Source organism: Budorcas taxicolor, chromosome 3 (genome assembly GCF_023091745.1).
Source record: "Budorcas taxicolor isolate Tak-1 chromosome 3, Takin1.1, whole genome shotgun sequence".
In the NCBI taxonomy this organism is placed as follows: domain Eukaryota; kingdom Metazoa; phylum Chordata; class Mammalia; order Artiodactyla; family Bovidae; genus Budorcas; species Budorcas taxicolor.
This window is the reverse complement of record NC_068912.1, coordinates 78,466,781-78,484,225: the sequence shown is the minus strand read 5'-3', so window position 1 is coordinate 78,484,225 and position 17,445 is coordinate 78,466,781. Positions and strand designations below refer to the sequence as shown.

Genomic DNA, 17,445 nt, shown 5'->3' with positions numbered 1-17,445 from the left:
TCCCCAGTTCCACCACTCTTCCTGCCTTGGTGACCAACAACAGTCCTGATGACAGAATCTGGTCTCTGAGTCAGAACAATATGGATCAGGGCCACCTGATAACCTGTAATGAACAGGTAATATGAATGAGAAATCTTTATTAGTTAAAGCCACTGATATATAGTAATTATTGATTGCAGCAACATCAGCAAAGTAAGATGAATTATTTGGCCTTAAGAACTGGCTTTAATTATCACACATTCAAAATGATCAATTACATGAAGGGCCACAATTAACATGACCTGAAATTTCAAATTAACAACTAGACAGTGAATTCAGTAAACTTTTCACCTATATACTGCTCATAGAGGAACTGTGGTAAGAAGAATGCCTAATAGACAGTTTGGGGGACAGACTGGCAGAAAAGTTTTAAGTACTGTCTGTAGCATTAAATATGGGAAATTTTATCTCAGTTCTGTCATTTTATATCTGTGTGACCTCAGGAAATACATATGACTCTGAATCTGTTTCTTCATTTATAACATGTAGATAACACTGCTGACTTCACTAGGCTAGTTGTCAGGACTAAAGTGTGAAAGAGCACTGATCAAGAGTCTCTAGCACAAAGAGAACTTTTAATAAATTGATCACTGATGGTAATCATAATAATTCTACCAAATATTATTGTACCATACCATAGTGATCTTGGTGTTAGAATGCTCGAGTTTTATCATCGCCACTTTAGTTTTCAGTTGAGAGAGGATGGGAAAGTGATTTAACCTGTATTATGTTTTCTAATTTGTAAATTGAAAAACATCACAGCATCAAATGAAGTAATGTTAGTTAAATACTGACAAATTATGTAGCATACCATACAAAGCTACTTGGTGGTAATGATGGTTATGAGGTCACTGTATAAATTCATTAGCAAACACTAACTTATTTTTATCATTTTTTAACACAGAGTTAGTGCTGCTACTCCTTGGCTAATATTCCTACCTACTGCTTCCAGAGGGTGCTTTCTTTAAATGGCACCACTATACACTCAACTATTCTCATGGGTCATTCACAACTCCTCATGCTCCCTCACTCTTCACTGACTGAATCCTCCTGCACACACACATACACAAAGTCTAAAAGTCACAAAGTCTCATTACTTCTAAATGTCCCTCTGGTCCACCCACTACTGTATATCCCCTTTGCCATTATCTAGACTTCCTTTCAGTTCAGTTAAGTTGCTCAGTCGTGTCCGACTCTTTGCAACCCCATGGACTGCTGCATACGCGGCCTCCTTATCCATCACCAACTCCCAGAATTTACTCAAACTCATGCCCATTGAGTCGATGATGCCATCCAACCATCTCATCCTCTGTTGTCCCCTTCTCCTCCCTCCTTCAATCTTTCCCAGCATCAAGGTCTTTTCAAATGAGTCAACTCTTCACATCAGGTGGCCAAAGTATTGGAGTTTCAGCTTCAACATCAGTCCTTCCAATGAACACCCAGGACTGATCTCCTTTAGAATGGACTGGTTTGATCTCCTTGCAGTCCAAGGGACTCTCAAGAGTCTTCTCAAACACCGCAGTTCAAAAGCATCAATTCTTTGGGACTCAGCTTTCTTCTTAGCCCAACTCTCACATCCATACATGACTACTGGAAAAACCAAAGCTTTAACCAGACGGACCTTTGTTGGCAAAGTAATGTCTCTGCTTTTCAATATGCTGTCTAGGTTGGTCATGGATTTTCTTCCAAGGAGCAAGCATCTTTTAATTTCATGACTTCAGTCATCATCTGTAGTGATTTTGGAGCCCCCCAAAATAACAAGTCTGTCACTGTTTCAACTGTTTCCCCATCTATTTCCCATGAAGTGATAGACTAGATGCCATGATCTTCGTTTTCTGAATGTTGAGCTTTAAGCCAACTTTTTCACTTTCCTCTTTCACTTTCATCAAGAGGCTCTTTAGTTATTCTTCACTTTCCACCCTAAGTGGTGTCATCTGCATATATGAAGTTACTGATATTTCTCCCAGCAATCTTGATTCCAGCTTGTGCTTCATCCAGCCCAACATTTCTCATGATGTACTCTTCATATAAATTAAATAAGCAAGGTGATAATATACAGCCTTGACATACTCCTTTTCCTATTCTAAACCAGTCTGTTGTTCCATGTCCAGTTCTAACTATTGCTTCCTGACCTACATACAGCTTTTTCAAGAGACAGGTCAGGTGGTCTGGTATTCCCATCTCTTTAAGAATTTTCCACAGTTTGTAGTGATCCACACAGTCAAAGGCTTTGGCATAAGTAAATAAAGCAGCAGTAGATGTTTTTCTGGAACTCTGTTGCTTTCTTGATGATCCAACAGATATCAGCAATTTGATCTCTGGTTCCTCTGCCTTTTCTAAAACCAGCTTGAACATCTGGAAGTTCACATACTATTGAAGCCTGGCCTGGAGAATTTTGAGCATTACTTTGCTAATGTGTGATATGAGTGCAACTGTGTGGTAGTTTTAGGATTCTTTGACATTGTCTTTCCTGGGGATTGGAATGAAAGCTGACGTTTTGCAATCCCGTGGCCACTGCTGAGTTTTCCAAATTTGCTGGCATATTGGGTGCAGCACTTTCACAGCATCATCTTTTAGGATTTGAAATAGCTCAACTGGAATCCCATCACCTCCTCTAGCTTTGTTCATAGTGATGCTTCCTCAGGCCCACTTGACTTCACATTCCAGGATGTCTGGCTCTAGGTGAGTGATCACACCATCGTGATTATCTGGCTCATGAAGATCTTTTTTGTACAGTTCTTCTGTGTATTCTTGCCACCTCTTCTTAATAACTTCTGCTTCTGTTAGGTGCCTACCATTTCTGTCCTTTATTGTGCTCATCTTTGCACAAAATATTCCCTTGGTATCTCTTATTTTCTTGATGAGATCTCTCGTCTGTCCCATTCTATTGTTTTCCTCTATTTCTTTGCACTGATTACTCAGGAAGGCTTTTTTTTTTATCTCTCCTTGCTATTCTTTGGAACTCTTCATTCAAATGGTATATCTTTCCTTTTCTCTTTTGCCTTTCACTTGTCTTCTTTTCACAGCTATTTGTAAGCCTTCCTCAGACAACCATTTTGCCTTTTTGCATTTCTTTTCCTTGGGGATGTTCTTCATCATTGCCTCCTGTACAATGTCATGAACCTCCATCCATACTTCTTCAGGGACTCTGTATCTAATCCCTTGAATCTATTTGTCACTTCCACTGTATAATTGTAAGGGATTTGATTTAGGTCATACCTGAATGGTCTAGTAGTTTCCCCTACTTTCTTCAGTTTAAGTCTGAATTTGGCATTAGGGAGTTCATGGTCTGAGCCACAGTCAGCTCCCAGTCTTGTTTTTGCTGACTGTATAGAGCTTCTCCATCTTTGGCTGCAAAGAATATAATCAATCTGTTTTCAGTATTGATCATCTGGTGATGTCCATGTGTAAAGTCTTCCCTTGTGTTGTTGGAAGAGGGTGTTTGCTATGACCAGTGCATTCTCTTGGTAGAATTCTATTATCCTTTGCCCTGCTTCATTCTGTACTCCAAGGCCAAATTTGCCTGTTACTTCAGGTATCTCTTCACTTCCTACTTTTGCATTCCAGTCCCCTATAATGAAAAGGACATCTTTTTTAGGTGTTAGTTCCAGAAGGTCCTATAGATCTCCATAGAACCATTCAACTTCAGCTTTTTCAGCATTACTGGTTGGGGCATAGACATGGATTACTGTGATATTGAATGGTTTGCCTTGGAAATGAAGAGAGATCATTCTGTTGTTTTTGAGACTGCATCCAAGTACTGCATTTCAGACTCTTTTGTTGGCTGTGATGGCTACTCCATTTCTTCTAAGGGATTCTTGCCCATAGTAGTAGATATAATGGTCTTCTGAGTTAAATTCACACATTCTAATCCATTTTAGTTTGCTGATTCCTAAAATGTTGACGTTCACTCTTGCCATCTCCTATCTGACCACTTCCAATTTGCCTTGATTCATGGACCTAATATTCCAGATTTCTATGCAATATTGTTCTTTACAGTATTGGACTTTACTACCATCTCCAGACATATCCACAGCTGGGTGTTGTTTTTGCTTTGGTTCTGCTTCTTTATTCTTTCTGGAGTTATTTCTTCACTGATATCTGGTAGCATATTGGGCACTTACCTACCTGGGGAGTTCATCTTTCAGTGTCCTATCTTTTTGTGTTTTCATAATTTTCATGGGGTTCTTAAGGCAAGAATATTGGTTTGCCATTTCCTTCTCCAGTGGACCACATTTTGTCAGACTTCTAATCTATACTTCCATTTAGATTACGGCAATGGCCTCTCACTTGGCCTCACATCCTTCATCAATCCATTCTCTATACTGCTGCCAGAACACATGATTATTACCCACATTGAAGATTCTTCTATGATTTTTTGTTTTCCTCAATAAAAAGTAAAAATTCCTTTCACATGGCCTGCAAGACTTCTTATGATCTGGCAGTACTCGTATAGGTCTTTGATACCCTGAAATTGTAAATGGTCCACCTATAGCAAATATCTGAGTTTTTGGGAAAGTTCATGTTCTCTGCCTTTCTAGGCCTTTCACATACTATTTTCTTCATTTAAAACTCCTTCTCCTCCCCTTTTTAAAACTGGTTAACTGCTACACTACAAGTATCTGTAGAACCAACATTGAAATACCATTTATCTAGATGACTCTGCATAATCTTATGGATAAAAATTTACCATTCATTTTAGTGATTTTTAAAATGCCCTATCAGTGAGAATTAAATGAGCAGCTAAAAATAGTTTTATTAGTGATCTCAGAAACAGTAATATATAATGCTTCATTTTGTATTGACAGAGAATTTTTATTCTTTTTATGTTTGCATTGTTATTTTGGGCTTTTAGAAATTGTTAAAGCAATCATCAGAATATATGTAATAATTTAGAAAATTCACTAAAACTATTATTGAGCTACGATGAAAGGTCCCTAAAGTGTCCTGGGATCATTTGTTCTTCCTGGTATAATGGCATCATATCTTTTAACAGCTGGCTTATCCAAAGAACATACAGACAAGGAGAGAGTACATTTTTCATGATACATTACCGATGCTACCTAAATGTCTCATCAATTTAAAAAATAAACGGTGCTCATTTGATAAGATGCATAACCATGTTTTTAAAGGTTCCAATTTAATGAGCATGCTCTGTTTTCTATTTAACCCATGACTAGTTTCATGTAAATTGTTAGCCTTTTAGTTTTATCACCAACGGGTAAGCCAACCTAAGCAAATGAAGACTAATAGCCTAGTAAATGTTCTATGGATCTGAGGGTGGATTTGAACATTGTACTATATCCTGAACAAACAAGACACGAAGCCCAGATGTTGTATTAAGGAACAAATGAGGTCATAAGCACAATCTGTATTTCCCGCAGGAGGAGTTGGGCCTTGGCAAGGACCCAGCCAGCTGCTAAGGGCAAAGAGGTTCTCAGAGCAAGAAGTGGGGATGTGGTCTGGGATCATCGAAGTGAGAACGACTACTTCTGAGGACCAACTTCATACAGGTATCTTGCTAAGTGCTTTACTCTGAAGGAAAACTGCTCCAAATTGTCAGTAAGAATACAATCTCACAAAAAGCAGCAGTAATGCTTACCCAAAGAAAGTGATTTGTTTATACCTTTTGTCTTAAGGGAGAAAATGGATTTTATCTTGTTGTAGACAAAAAAGACCTTTGATCTATGTTTAGCAACTTTCAAGGCTCATTTTATAGATTTTCCACCATTAAAATGTTTTTACCCTCTGTGATATTGAGACATTTTGTTATGATGTTGAAGAAGTCATATTTAGGATATTAGACCATGTTATAATATAGGGAAAGCATAGCCAACACTTCTTACATTAATATGATAATTCATTTACTCAGCAAATATTTGTGGTAATAATTTCCCTGTAGAGGTGCTGTTCTAGGTGTTGAATATACAGTAGTGAGCAAAACACATAGTTCCTGCTCTCAAGGAGCTTACAGTCTAGGGAGGAGGCAGACACTGTGCAAATGACCACAGAAATATTTAGCACAGCAGGTATGAATCTCAGTTCAGAAATTCAGGAATCCAAGGAATATATTTTCTATAATTCAGTTTCTAACTTTAAGTTTTCATTTCACTCACCTGGCAGAAATAAACAACACACCAAAAAAAGTTAATGTTAGTATCTCTCAGAGTTGGTTTTATTCCATTTCCAGGACATAATTCTAGCATCTTACCCTATGCCAAGGCCCATCTATCATCAAAGTGCTGCTTCTTGCTGGGCCATTAATCATCCTCTGTTGCTGCTTTTTCAGTTCCAGTGCTTCTTTGCTGTTTCTGCACATCATTCATCCTGTGGAGAATGGTTTTTTGAAGTTGCCTATGGTCCCTCCTAGATCTTATTACTTCCTGAACAGTACTTTTCAAAAATAGGACATTGGCCCCTGCTGCTTCATGAATCCACAGGTCTCTCTCTTTTCCTCATTCCCCTCCCTCTCTAGCCCTGCACATTCCCCTTCACATTCAAGATATTTGGAGCAAATTTAGCCTGTCTGGGTGGCAGGTCCTATAGGAGGGAGCCCCAAAGTGTTTCTCCTGAGAATATGATGTATGAACTGAGATCTGAAGTGTGAGTGAAGAGCTAACACATTGAAGAGGAGTGAGGATCAAGGAGAGTGCTCCCTGCAAAAGGGGTCCATATGGCAAGGTCTAATAGCAGGGGATAAAAACTGAGAAAAACTGCTTTATTATTTGGAGATAATTCCCTGGTGGCTCAGATGGTAAAGCGTCTGCCTACAATGTGGGAGACCTGGGTTCGATCCCTGGGTTGGGAAGATCCCCTGGAGAAGGAAATGGCAACCCACTCCAGTACTCTTGCCTGGAGAATCCCATGGATGGAGGAGCCTGGTGGGCTAAAGTCCATGGGGTCGCAAAGAGTCGGACACGACTGAGTGACTTCACTATAGAAGAATACATACTCTTTTACGTTTTGGTGTATAAGACCTCAGAAAAACCATATAGGCATGAACCATTGACTACCAATAGTGGAAAATGTATAGGAGCTGTTCAAAGCTTTAGGTTTAAGTTCAAGTCTCTAAGTGAAGTTCAAGTTACCAGATATATGGTCTTTGGCAAATGATGTCATCTCTTTAAGCCTTAATTATATCACCCGGAAGGCTTTCTACGTGGCTCAGCAGAGAAGAATCCATCTGCCAATGCAGGAGACACAGTAGATAGGGTCTGTTCCTTGGGTAAGGAAGATCTCCTGGAGGAGGAAATGGCAGCCCACTCCAGAATTCTTGCCTGAAAATCCCACGGACAGAAGAGCCTTGCAGGCTACAGTCCACAGGGTCTCAGAGTCAGACATGACTGTGCGACTGAGCATGCATGCACATATCATCTGGAAAACAAAGATTATGATAATAATACAACTTCTTGTTCCACCTGTCTCATAGGATCACTGTAAGGGTATAATGTGACAATGGACTTGAAGTTGTTTTGCAAAATGCAAAGAACTTTAACATGCACATTGTTACTAGCAGGTTGATAGCAATCTATTCACGGTAGGATGCAACATTTTGAGAGATTCCTACTGGGACAAAGTAGCAAATACTAGTGTTTTATCTCTCATTTATAACTGTAAGTAACTACATAGAGGTAGGGTGCTAGAGAAGACTCTTGAGAATCCCTTGGACAGCAGGGAGATTACACTAGTCAATCCTAAAGGAAATCAACTCTGAATATTCATTGGAAGAACCAACGCTGAAGCTGAAACTGCAATACTTTGGCCACCTAATGTGAAGAGCTGACTCATTGGAAACAACTTTGATGCTGGAAAGATTGAAGGCAGGAGAAGGGGATGATAGATGATGAGATGGTTGGATGGCATCACCAACTCAATGGACATGAATTTGAGCAAGTTCCAGGAGATGGTGAAGGACGAGAAAGCCTGGCATGCTGCATTCCATGGGATCAAAAGAGTTGGCCATGACTGAATGACTGAACACCACCACCACCACCACCACAGAGATGAACCTAGAATATACTAAGTATGGTGTACACATGGACATCACCAGATGGTCAACACCGAAATCACATTGATTATATTCTTTGCAGCCAAAGATGGAGAAGCTCTATACAGTCAACAAAAACAAGACCAGGAGCTGACTGTGGCTCAGATCATGAACTCCTTATTACCAAATTCAGACTCAAATTGAAGAAAGTAGGGAAAACCACTAGACCATTCAGGTATGACCTAAATCAAATCCCTTATGATTAGACAGTGGAAGTGAGAAATAGATTTAAGGGCCTAGATCTGATAGATAGAGTGCCTGATGAACTATGGAATGAGGTTCGTGACATTGTACAGGAGACAGGGATCAAGACCATCCCCATGGAAAAGAAATGCAAACAAGCAAAATGGCTGTCTGGGGAGGCCTTAAAAATAGCTCTGAAAAGAAGAGAGGCAAAAAGCAAAGGAGAAAAGGAAAGATATAAGCATCTGAATGCAGAGTCCAAAGAATAGCAAGAAGAGATAAGAAAGCCTTCTTCAGCAATCAATGCAAAGAAATAGAGGAAAACAGTAGAATGGGAAAGACTAGAGATCTCTTCAAGAAAATTAGAGATACCAAGGGAACATTTCATGCAAAGATGGGCTCGATAAAGGACAGAAATAGTATGGACCTAACAGAAGCAGAAGATATTAAGAAGAGATGACAAGAATACATCGAAGAACTGTACAAAAAGATCTTCACGACCCAGATAATCATGATGATGTGATCACTAATCTTGAGCCAGACATTTTGGAATGTGAAGTCAAGTGGGCCTTAGAAAGCATCACTACGAACAAAGCTAGTGGAGGTGATGGAATTCCAGTTGAGCTGTTTCAAATCCTGAAAGATGATGCTGTGAAAGTGCTGCACTCAATATGCCAGCAAATTTGGAAAACTCAGCAGTGGCCACAGGACTGGAAAAGGTCAGTTTTCATTCCAATCCCAAAGAAAGGCAATGCCAAAGAATGCTCAAACTACCGCACAATTGCACTCATTTCACATGCTAGTAAAGTAATGCTCAAAATTCTCCAAGCCAGGCTTCAGCAATACATGAACCGTGAACTTCCTGATGTTCAAGCTGGTTTTAGAAAAGGCAGAGGAACCAGAGATCAAATTGCCAACATCTGCTAGATCAAGGAAAAAGCAAGAGAGTTCCAGAAAAACATCTATCTCTGCTTTATTGACTATGCCAAAGCCTTTGACTGTGTGGATCACAATAAACTGTGGAAAATTCTGAAAGAGATGGGAATACCAGACCACCTGACCTGCCTCTTGAGATATCTGTATGCAGGTCAGGAAGCAACAGTTAGAACTGGACATGGAACAACAGGCTGGTTCCAAATAGGAAAAGGAGTACGTCAAGGCTGTATATTGTCACCCTGCTTATTTAACTTCTATGCAGAGTACATCATGAGAAACGCTGGACTGGAAGAAACACAAGCTGGAATCAAGGTTGCCAGGAGAAATATCAATAACCTCAGATATGCAGATGACACTACCCTTATGGCAGAAAGTGAAGAGGAGCTAAAAAGCCTCTTGATGAAAGTGAAAGAGGAGAGTGAAAAAGTTGGCTTAAAGCTCAACATTCAGAAAACGAAGATCATGGCATCCGGTCCCATCATTTCATGGGATATAGAAGGGGAAACAGTGGAAACAGTGTCAGACGTTATCTTTTTGGGCTCCAAAATCACTGCAGATGGTGACTGCAGCCATGAAATTAAAAGACGCTTACTCCTTGGAAGAAAAGTGATGACCAACCTAGATAGTATATTCAAAAGCAGAGACATTACTTTGCTGACTAAGGTCCGTCTAGTCAAGGCTATGGTTTTTCCTATGGTCATGTATGGATGTGAGAGTTGGACTGTGAAGAAGGCTGAGCGCTGAAGAATTGATGCTTCTGAACTGTGGTGTTGGAGGAGACTCTTGAGAGTCCCTTGGACTGCCAGGAGATCCAACCAGTCCATTCTGAAGGAGATCAACCCTGGGATTTCTTTGGAAGGAATGATGCTAAAGCTGAAGCTCCAGTACTTTGGCCACCTCATGCGAAGAGTTGACTCATTGGAGAAGACTCTGATGCTGGGAGGGATTGGGGGCAGGAGGAGAAGGGGACGACAGAGGATGAGATGGCTGGATGGCATCACAGACTCACTGAACGTGAGTCTGAGTGAACTCCGGGAGATGGTGATGGACAGGGAGGCCTGGCGTGCTGCGATCCATGGGGTCGCAAAGAGTTGGACACGACTGAGCGACTGAACTATGAACTGTAACTATGAACTATGGTGTACAACTATATACTAGCAAATACAATCTTCCTTCCCTACACAAGTTGGAAGAGCAGCTAACAACTTACTCTCAGAACTCTCAGTAAGTTCTTCATGGCACATGCCTAGTAGAGAATGACCAAATGAAATGATGAATAGCTCGCACAAAAGCCTAAAGTTAGCCCAGTCACCACTCCTTCCTTAGGCCCTTAACTAGGATAAAATGAGTTGGCTAACAATTCTTAAACTTATATAGTAAACTCTACATTATATCAGGAAATGTCATCAGGAAATGCAAATTAAAACAATAATGAGGTATCACTACACACCTACTAGAATGGCCAATACTTGGACCACTGATGATACCAAAGCCGGCAAGAATATGGAGCAATAGGAACTCTCATAAATTGCTGATGGGAATGAAAAATGGTATAAGCACTTTGGAAAACAGTTCAGGGCTTTGTTTCTTTACAAAACTAAATATACTCTTACCATATGACCCAGAAATTGTGCTCCTTGGTAGTTTCTCAAAGGAGCTGAAAACTTATTCTACATAAAAACCTGTGCATGGATGTTTACAGCAACTTTAATCATAACTGCTAAATTTTTAAAGCAACCAAAATGTCTTTCAGTTGATGAATGACAAACTGTGGTACATTCAGACAGTGGATACTATTCAACCCTAAAAAGGAATGAACTATAAAGCTATGAGCAGACATAGAAAAACCTTAAATTCATATTATTACATGAAAGAAGTCAATCTGAAAAGGCTAGGTATTGTATGATTTCATACAATGGAATAGATTCAGTTCAGGATCAGTTGCCTAGGATGCAAGAAGAATAAAATGGCTTTGCTTTTCATTTAGGCCTGATGAGCAATGAGAATAGAATATGTGAAAATTTTCTAAAATCAAAAATATAAAATAAAAAGAGACACATTTTTTCAACTACATTTTTATTTTGTTATACAAAGTTTTATGGAAAGTCCAAACCTTAAAAAATAATGACAAAGAGTTAATGACTTAAACCAGTAGAAAATTTATCATTTACAAATCCTAATAACCTGAACATTTATCATCCTTATAACCTTATCTAAGTTTTCAGTCCACCTAAAAATTGCCTTTCTTTTGTTTAAAGAATGGCTCCAAAGAAATGAAGATTGTGAATGGATACTTGTAAAAGGTAATTCCCACTGTTGCACTGATTCCATTCTGTTTTTAATATATATTACTTTTCAGATAGTTTAGTCACTTTCCAATGCCTTATGCTCTCCTCTCCACTTAGAATGCTTTATAGAACAGGCTATACTGCCCTATGGTCTCAGTTAACAAACACCAGGACTTTTCAAAACAAACAGCAAGGAACACACTGTTGTGATCTATATTTTAAGGAGTTGCTGCTCCCACTCCTCCTATTTCTATAAGGTTGCTCTAGAACTGTTCACAAAAAGACATCCCAATGGAAACGATAGATCAGGGACTCTCTGTATTTTATCTGGGCCTACTTAAGTCTAGGCTTAAAACCCAGAGCAGATTCTGAAGGATGCAGGGAAGAATGCCCTGACGTGTCCCAGACTAATTCTTACTTCTGGATCGGGAGTGTGATGCTTGCTGGCCAAACAACGCGACACTGGCATTGGCTGTCATGTCTTCTGCTCTAGTCAAATAGTCTAACTCAGTTCTACAGCTGTACCTCTCAGATCTAAGAGTATAAAGTTCTTAGTTAAATCTGGGCATGAATGTCCATTAGTCTCATAATGCTAATGGCTGCATAATTTATAAACACTGGAAAACAGAGCTCGGAAAGCAGAAATTTAAAAGTGTTCGGACCTTTTGTCTTAATAAAGATTCTGTTTTAAGTAATCCTAATACTTTACAAGCTTTGCTTCTAATGGAATAACAATTTCTAACCTATTTGGATATTTTATAAGTACATATCTGTACTTACAATGTCCTTGGAATATGATGAAGAAAAAGAATAGAAATAAATTTCAAAAATTAAGGAAAATACAATGAAACTCTTACAGTTAGCTCAAATAATAAAACTAACCACAATTATCTGAAGTAAAAGTTCATACATTTATATTAAATTTAGATGGAGGTTATACATCAAGTAGTGTTTTCTAGAATCAAAATCCCAGCTTACTTCATACAAACCAGACTATTGGTTATTAAACATTGTTCTACTACTGATGATGAATTATGCTTTGACTTGACTTGGGCCCAAGCAAAGTCACTATTGCATCTCCCTGAAAAGAAAAAAAGTTACACAATTAAAATGCAATAAAATACAAATTAAGAGGTAAAGTAGTGTTTAAAATGCCATTTAAAATTTATAAGCTAGTGATATACATACAAAGAGCATCGAATAGGACTATAAAAGGAAACAAACCAAGTTAAATTTAAATAATAACATTTACTTCCTAGTATGAATTTGCTGTTTCCTTTGAGAGGCTCTTTTAATGAAGTTTGATAAACAATTTTATAAGGATTCAGTAAAGGGACAATTTTGGCAGCTCCTGTTTATCTTTAATGCTTAATCCTCAGTTTTTTCATCCATAAAATCACTTTTAGTCTTAATGCTACCTTAAGCTCTTTGTTGATCTGTAGTGTTTCATTAGAGACAGTAAAACATCTGAATTTCTGTGTGGATTGGTATTTCATTTAATAATAATGATCTTTGTATCAAAGGGGTAAATGAAACCAAAGACAGGAGGTGAGTTTTCAAAAAAAGACACAGTAAAAAGATGGGAACTGAAAGCAGAAGGCTAGGACTTTCTCTATCACATAGAAAAGTTGATCTTGAGGAAATCATTGGTATCTTGGAATCTTAGTTTCTTTAAATGCATAATGAAAATATTAACATCCAGTTCCAAAGATTGTTGTAAGAGATGATTGAGCTAATGTAGTTGAAGGTGTTTTATAAACTGCAAAGAGTTATAAGCACCGTAGATAACATCACGTATAAGTCGGTTCCAATCTTTTAGCTTATAATATACTCTCTTCGGCACGTCCCTATCCTTTTAAGCTCTGACACACCAAATCAATTGCTAAACTGGAGAGGGTGGGACAAACTAAGAGAGTAGTACTGATATATATACAATGCATGCATGCTGTGCACGCCTGCATGCTAAGCCACTTCAGTAGTGTCTGAATCCTTGTGATCCCATGGACTGTAGCCTTCCAGGTTCCTCTGTCCATGGGATTCTCCAGGCAAAAATACTGGAGTGGGTTGCCATGCCCTCCTCCAGGGGATCTTCCCAACCCAGGGATAGACCCCATGTCTCTTATATCTCTTGCATTGGCAGGCAAGTTCTTTACCATTGAGCCACAAGGGAAGTCCACAATATATACATACCATTGTGGCTCAGCTGGTAAAGAATCTGTCTGCAATGAGGGAGACCTGGGTTTGATCCCTGGGTTGGGAAGATCCCATGGAGAAGGGAAAGGCTACTCACTCCAGTATTTGACCTGGTTGGGAAGATCCCATGGAGAAGGGAAAGGCTACCCACTCCAGTATTTTGGCCGACTCTATACAAAGAGTCGACGTGACTGAGCGACTTTCATACACTTCACTATCACACTATATATACAATATCATGTATAAAATAGATAGCTAGTGGAAAGCTGCTATATTACACCAGGAGCTCAGCTTGGGGCTCTGTGAGGGGTAAGACGGGGGGTGGGAGGGAGGCTCAAACCTACCTAGATCTAGTTCAGTCTCTCACTTGGGCAGATTAGTAGATCATTACTATAGCTTGTTCAGTTTTAGTGCCTAAAACAGACCCTTGTCACATATCACATGCTCAGTAAATATTTATTGAATGAATGGTCTATCTTTTCTGCCTTCAATGTCTCTCAACATTAATTTATATATATATACACACACACATATACATATATACATACATACACATCCAGGTGTGTATGTATGTGAATGTGTTTGTATTTTTGAAGATTTCATTTCTCTTTTTGTTTTTCTCTTAATTTGGGGGAAAAAATGTACATTCAAAAGTACGGAGGAAAAGATGCAAGCATTAGCACACTGAAACATAAGAGTAGAAACAGTATGTAGGAGTGATTCTCTACAGGCTGCTTCCAGAAAAGGAGTTGGTCCATGCCACTGAAATTGGCTTCTGCCAAGTGCTTAAGCCATGAAGTGAAGTGAAGTCGCTCAGTCGTATCCAACTCTTTGCGACCCCATGGACTGTAGCCTACAGGGCTCCTCTGTCCATGGGATTTTCCAGGCAAGAGTACTGGAGTGGGTTGCCATTTCCTTCTCCAGGGGAACTTCCCAACCCAGGGATCAAACCTGGGTCTCCCACACTGTAGGCAGACGCTTTACTGTCTGAGCCATAATTCCGTTCAATGCAAGACTTAGGCCCCCAGCAACCAAGCCCCAGTGCACCAAGAGAGGAGCTGGTGCTTCAAACAACAATAAATGCTAATGTGGTGGTAAGTCCTGTCAACATCCAGTTACATCATAAACTTGTAACTGCAAGGTTTGGACCCCAACCTCCTGTTCATGTCAGGCACCAAGCTGATGCACCACCAGAAACATGAGTCCTGAGTCAGTAGGATAGGGCTAGAGCCAATGTCCCGCCATGTCTTATCACAATGATATTCTGACCCTTGGTCACACTGGGAGGGGCCAAAATTTCAGAAAATTATGTCGCTTAAAACCTCCACAGTCTTTTCTCCTTCTGTGCAAGGCCAGAGAAAGTAATGGGCAATGAGAAGATGAGCAGGTGTTGTGGTCCTAAAGTTGCTATTGATCCTTTCTCCATGGGTTTCCCTCAATGAACCCTGTTCCAGTACACTCGATGCATGGGCTGTCTGATACTTTGCCTTTGTGAACTTACATATTTACCCTAAATCAACAAATGTCATCTTTGCCTTGAATATTTTTTAGTAAAATAAATAAAACTTTACTGATGACGTTCTCTTTGTACCCCTTTCCAATTCTATTCTTCCCTCATCTTTCATTTCCCAGAGGCAGCCTTTATCATAAATTTGGTGTTCATATTTCCTGTATGATCAAATCATATGACTTGCAAAATTTTGATTAACTCTTGGTTAAAATTAACAGAGAAATTGTAGGTCATAACATTACATGGTAAGATATCTTTATGGGAAATAATGGTTTGACATTAATTATTTTGAGACTTTAAATTACTATTATGATTGCAATTCTTCACTGAAAAGCTAAGGAGGAAGTGTACCAGTTAAGCTTGTGGTCAGTTATAATTAACATAAAATCTGATTAATGATTTTTTGTTTAATCTCTCAGAAATATAACCCTTTGAACCTTTAAAATTCAATGGCCAAAAAGAACGAAAAACTTATTTGTATTAGGAAACTGTATTTATTTACTAAGGTATGGAATATATTTGTTAAAAGAAAACTTTTGCTTACCAGCATTGAAATCATTCACATACACACCCCTCCCCCACCACACACACACACACACACACACACACACACACACACACACACTCGTTTTTTGAAAACATTCAGACTCTCTGATCTTAGCCTTCTGCTTATAGAGTATGCTGCTCAAAATAAAAGATGTCTCTAACCGATTCAAATCAAAACACAAAAATGAAAATTTTCTTTCACTTTCTAATCTATATTCTTTTCTTTTACTAACTATAAATATAACAAATGAAGGACATAATTTTGAGTTGTGTCTCTGAATAATATTACATAAATCATAACATATTGTATTTACCTTCTGACAATTTGCTTTTGTCATGCAACACTATGTTTTCTAAGATTTGTTCAAAATTTGTCAAATTGACATATTAAAATATATACTAAACTTCTGTATTATAGTCATTTATGTGATTATGCCATATTTTATTTATCCAATATCCCACTGATGTTCATTTAGATTGTTTCCAATTTATCAATATAGAAACAAGGCTGTCATGAGTGTTCTTTTCTCATTAGCACGTCTTTCAGACCACTACCAAGAAACTGAACAAAGCCCTAGGAGATATACAGAATCCAAACAGACGTCATTTAAACATCTATAACAATTATAGTTCTACAAGATAGGAAAACTGTTGTAATTTAGAGTTAATGACACAGTCAGTAAATGAATTGAAATGAATCAAGATGCAGCAACACATTCAGAGCTGCAGACTTCCAAGAAAACATGTGATATGCAGGTAATATATAACCAGACTTGACGAGAATGGGCTTTGAGACGCCTCCATGTGGAGGGTGTTGACAAAACAACTGAAATAGGGCTCAGCCTGGCAGCCAAGGTAGTCGGGAAAATGCCCTTGAACATCTACTATCAATATGCATCTAGGCCAGTTGAGAAAATAATCTCCAAACTACTTGGGATGTTTCACTCATTTCTTTATTGGGAAAACATCTTTGCCCTGAGAAGAATAAAAACTGGGTATAGAAATAATGCAGCAAATTAAACAAGTAATTATAATATTTTTGGATTAAAGCATTTGTACATGCTTGGTATTTTAAATATTCATTATATATAAAAGAATTTGTCATATTTGATTATCTAACAAGTAAGTTTGTGATTCTAATGAAAATTATCTATAATGTAATTAGGTAATTGATTTAGACTTGTAATCATAGATTGAAATATTATTAATTTGTAAAAAGCATTGGAACATTTAGGAAAATTTAAGATTCAGCATATTCAATATTTTAAACTTATTAAGTTAATAGGAATTCCTTAAGTATCTGAGATTTGCTTGCCCTAAGAAAATTGAAGTATTTAAAGTCCAATATATTAAATTTATAAATGTAATTTAAAAGATTCAAAGAAATTTAATTGTTACAAAAACTCACTTAAAAGTATTTATTAAACTTTCCTAGACTTAGAATAATAAAATATATAACCTAAGAGTTTAAGGTGAACTAAGACTAAACTTTTTTTTTTAATTTTGTAACGTGAATGTTTTAAGTGAACCTGAACTGAGTTATCGTCTCTGAAAGAAACATTAAAAAAAACTCATATTGCCACCTTATATATATCCCTTAGTACACATGTGCAAGAGAATCTCATGGTATCACTGGCTTACATGATATCTGAATTTTCAGTTTTATTGAATTGCTCTCCAAACAGGTCATGCTAATTCATATT

The 17,445-nt window shown here is 38.2% G+C and overlaps 1 protein-coding gene across 1 annotated transcript in view; it reads right to left on the bottom strand.

Annotated features, from left to right (window-relative positions):
* Positions 1-12,511: 12,511 nt before the first annotated feature.
* Positions 12,512-17,445, bottom strand: part of DNAI4 (dynein axonemal intermediate chain 4) — a 105,608-nt gene continuing 100,674 nt past the window's right edge. Inside the window, 1 exon segment of the mRNA XM_052638055.1 lies at positions 12,512-12,574. Within this exon segment, the coding sequence (XP_052494015.1) occupies positions 12,512-12,574 (63 nt within the window).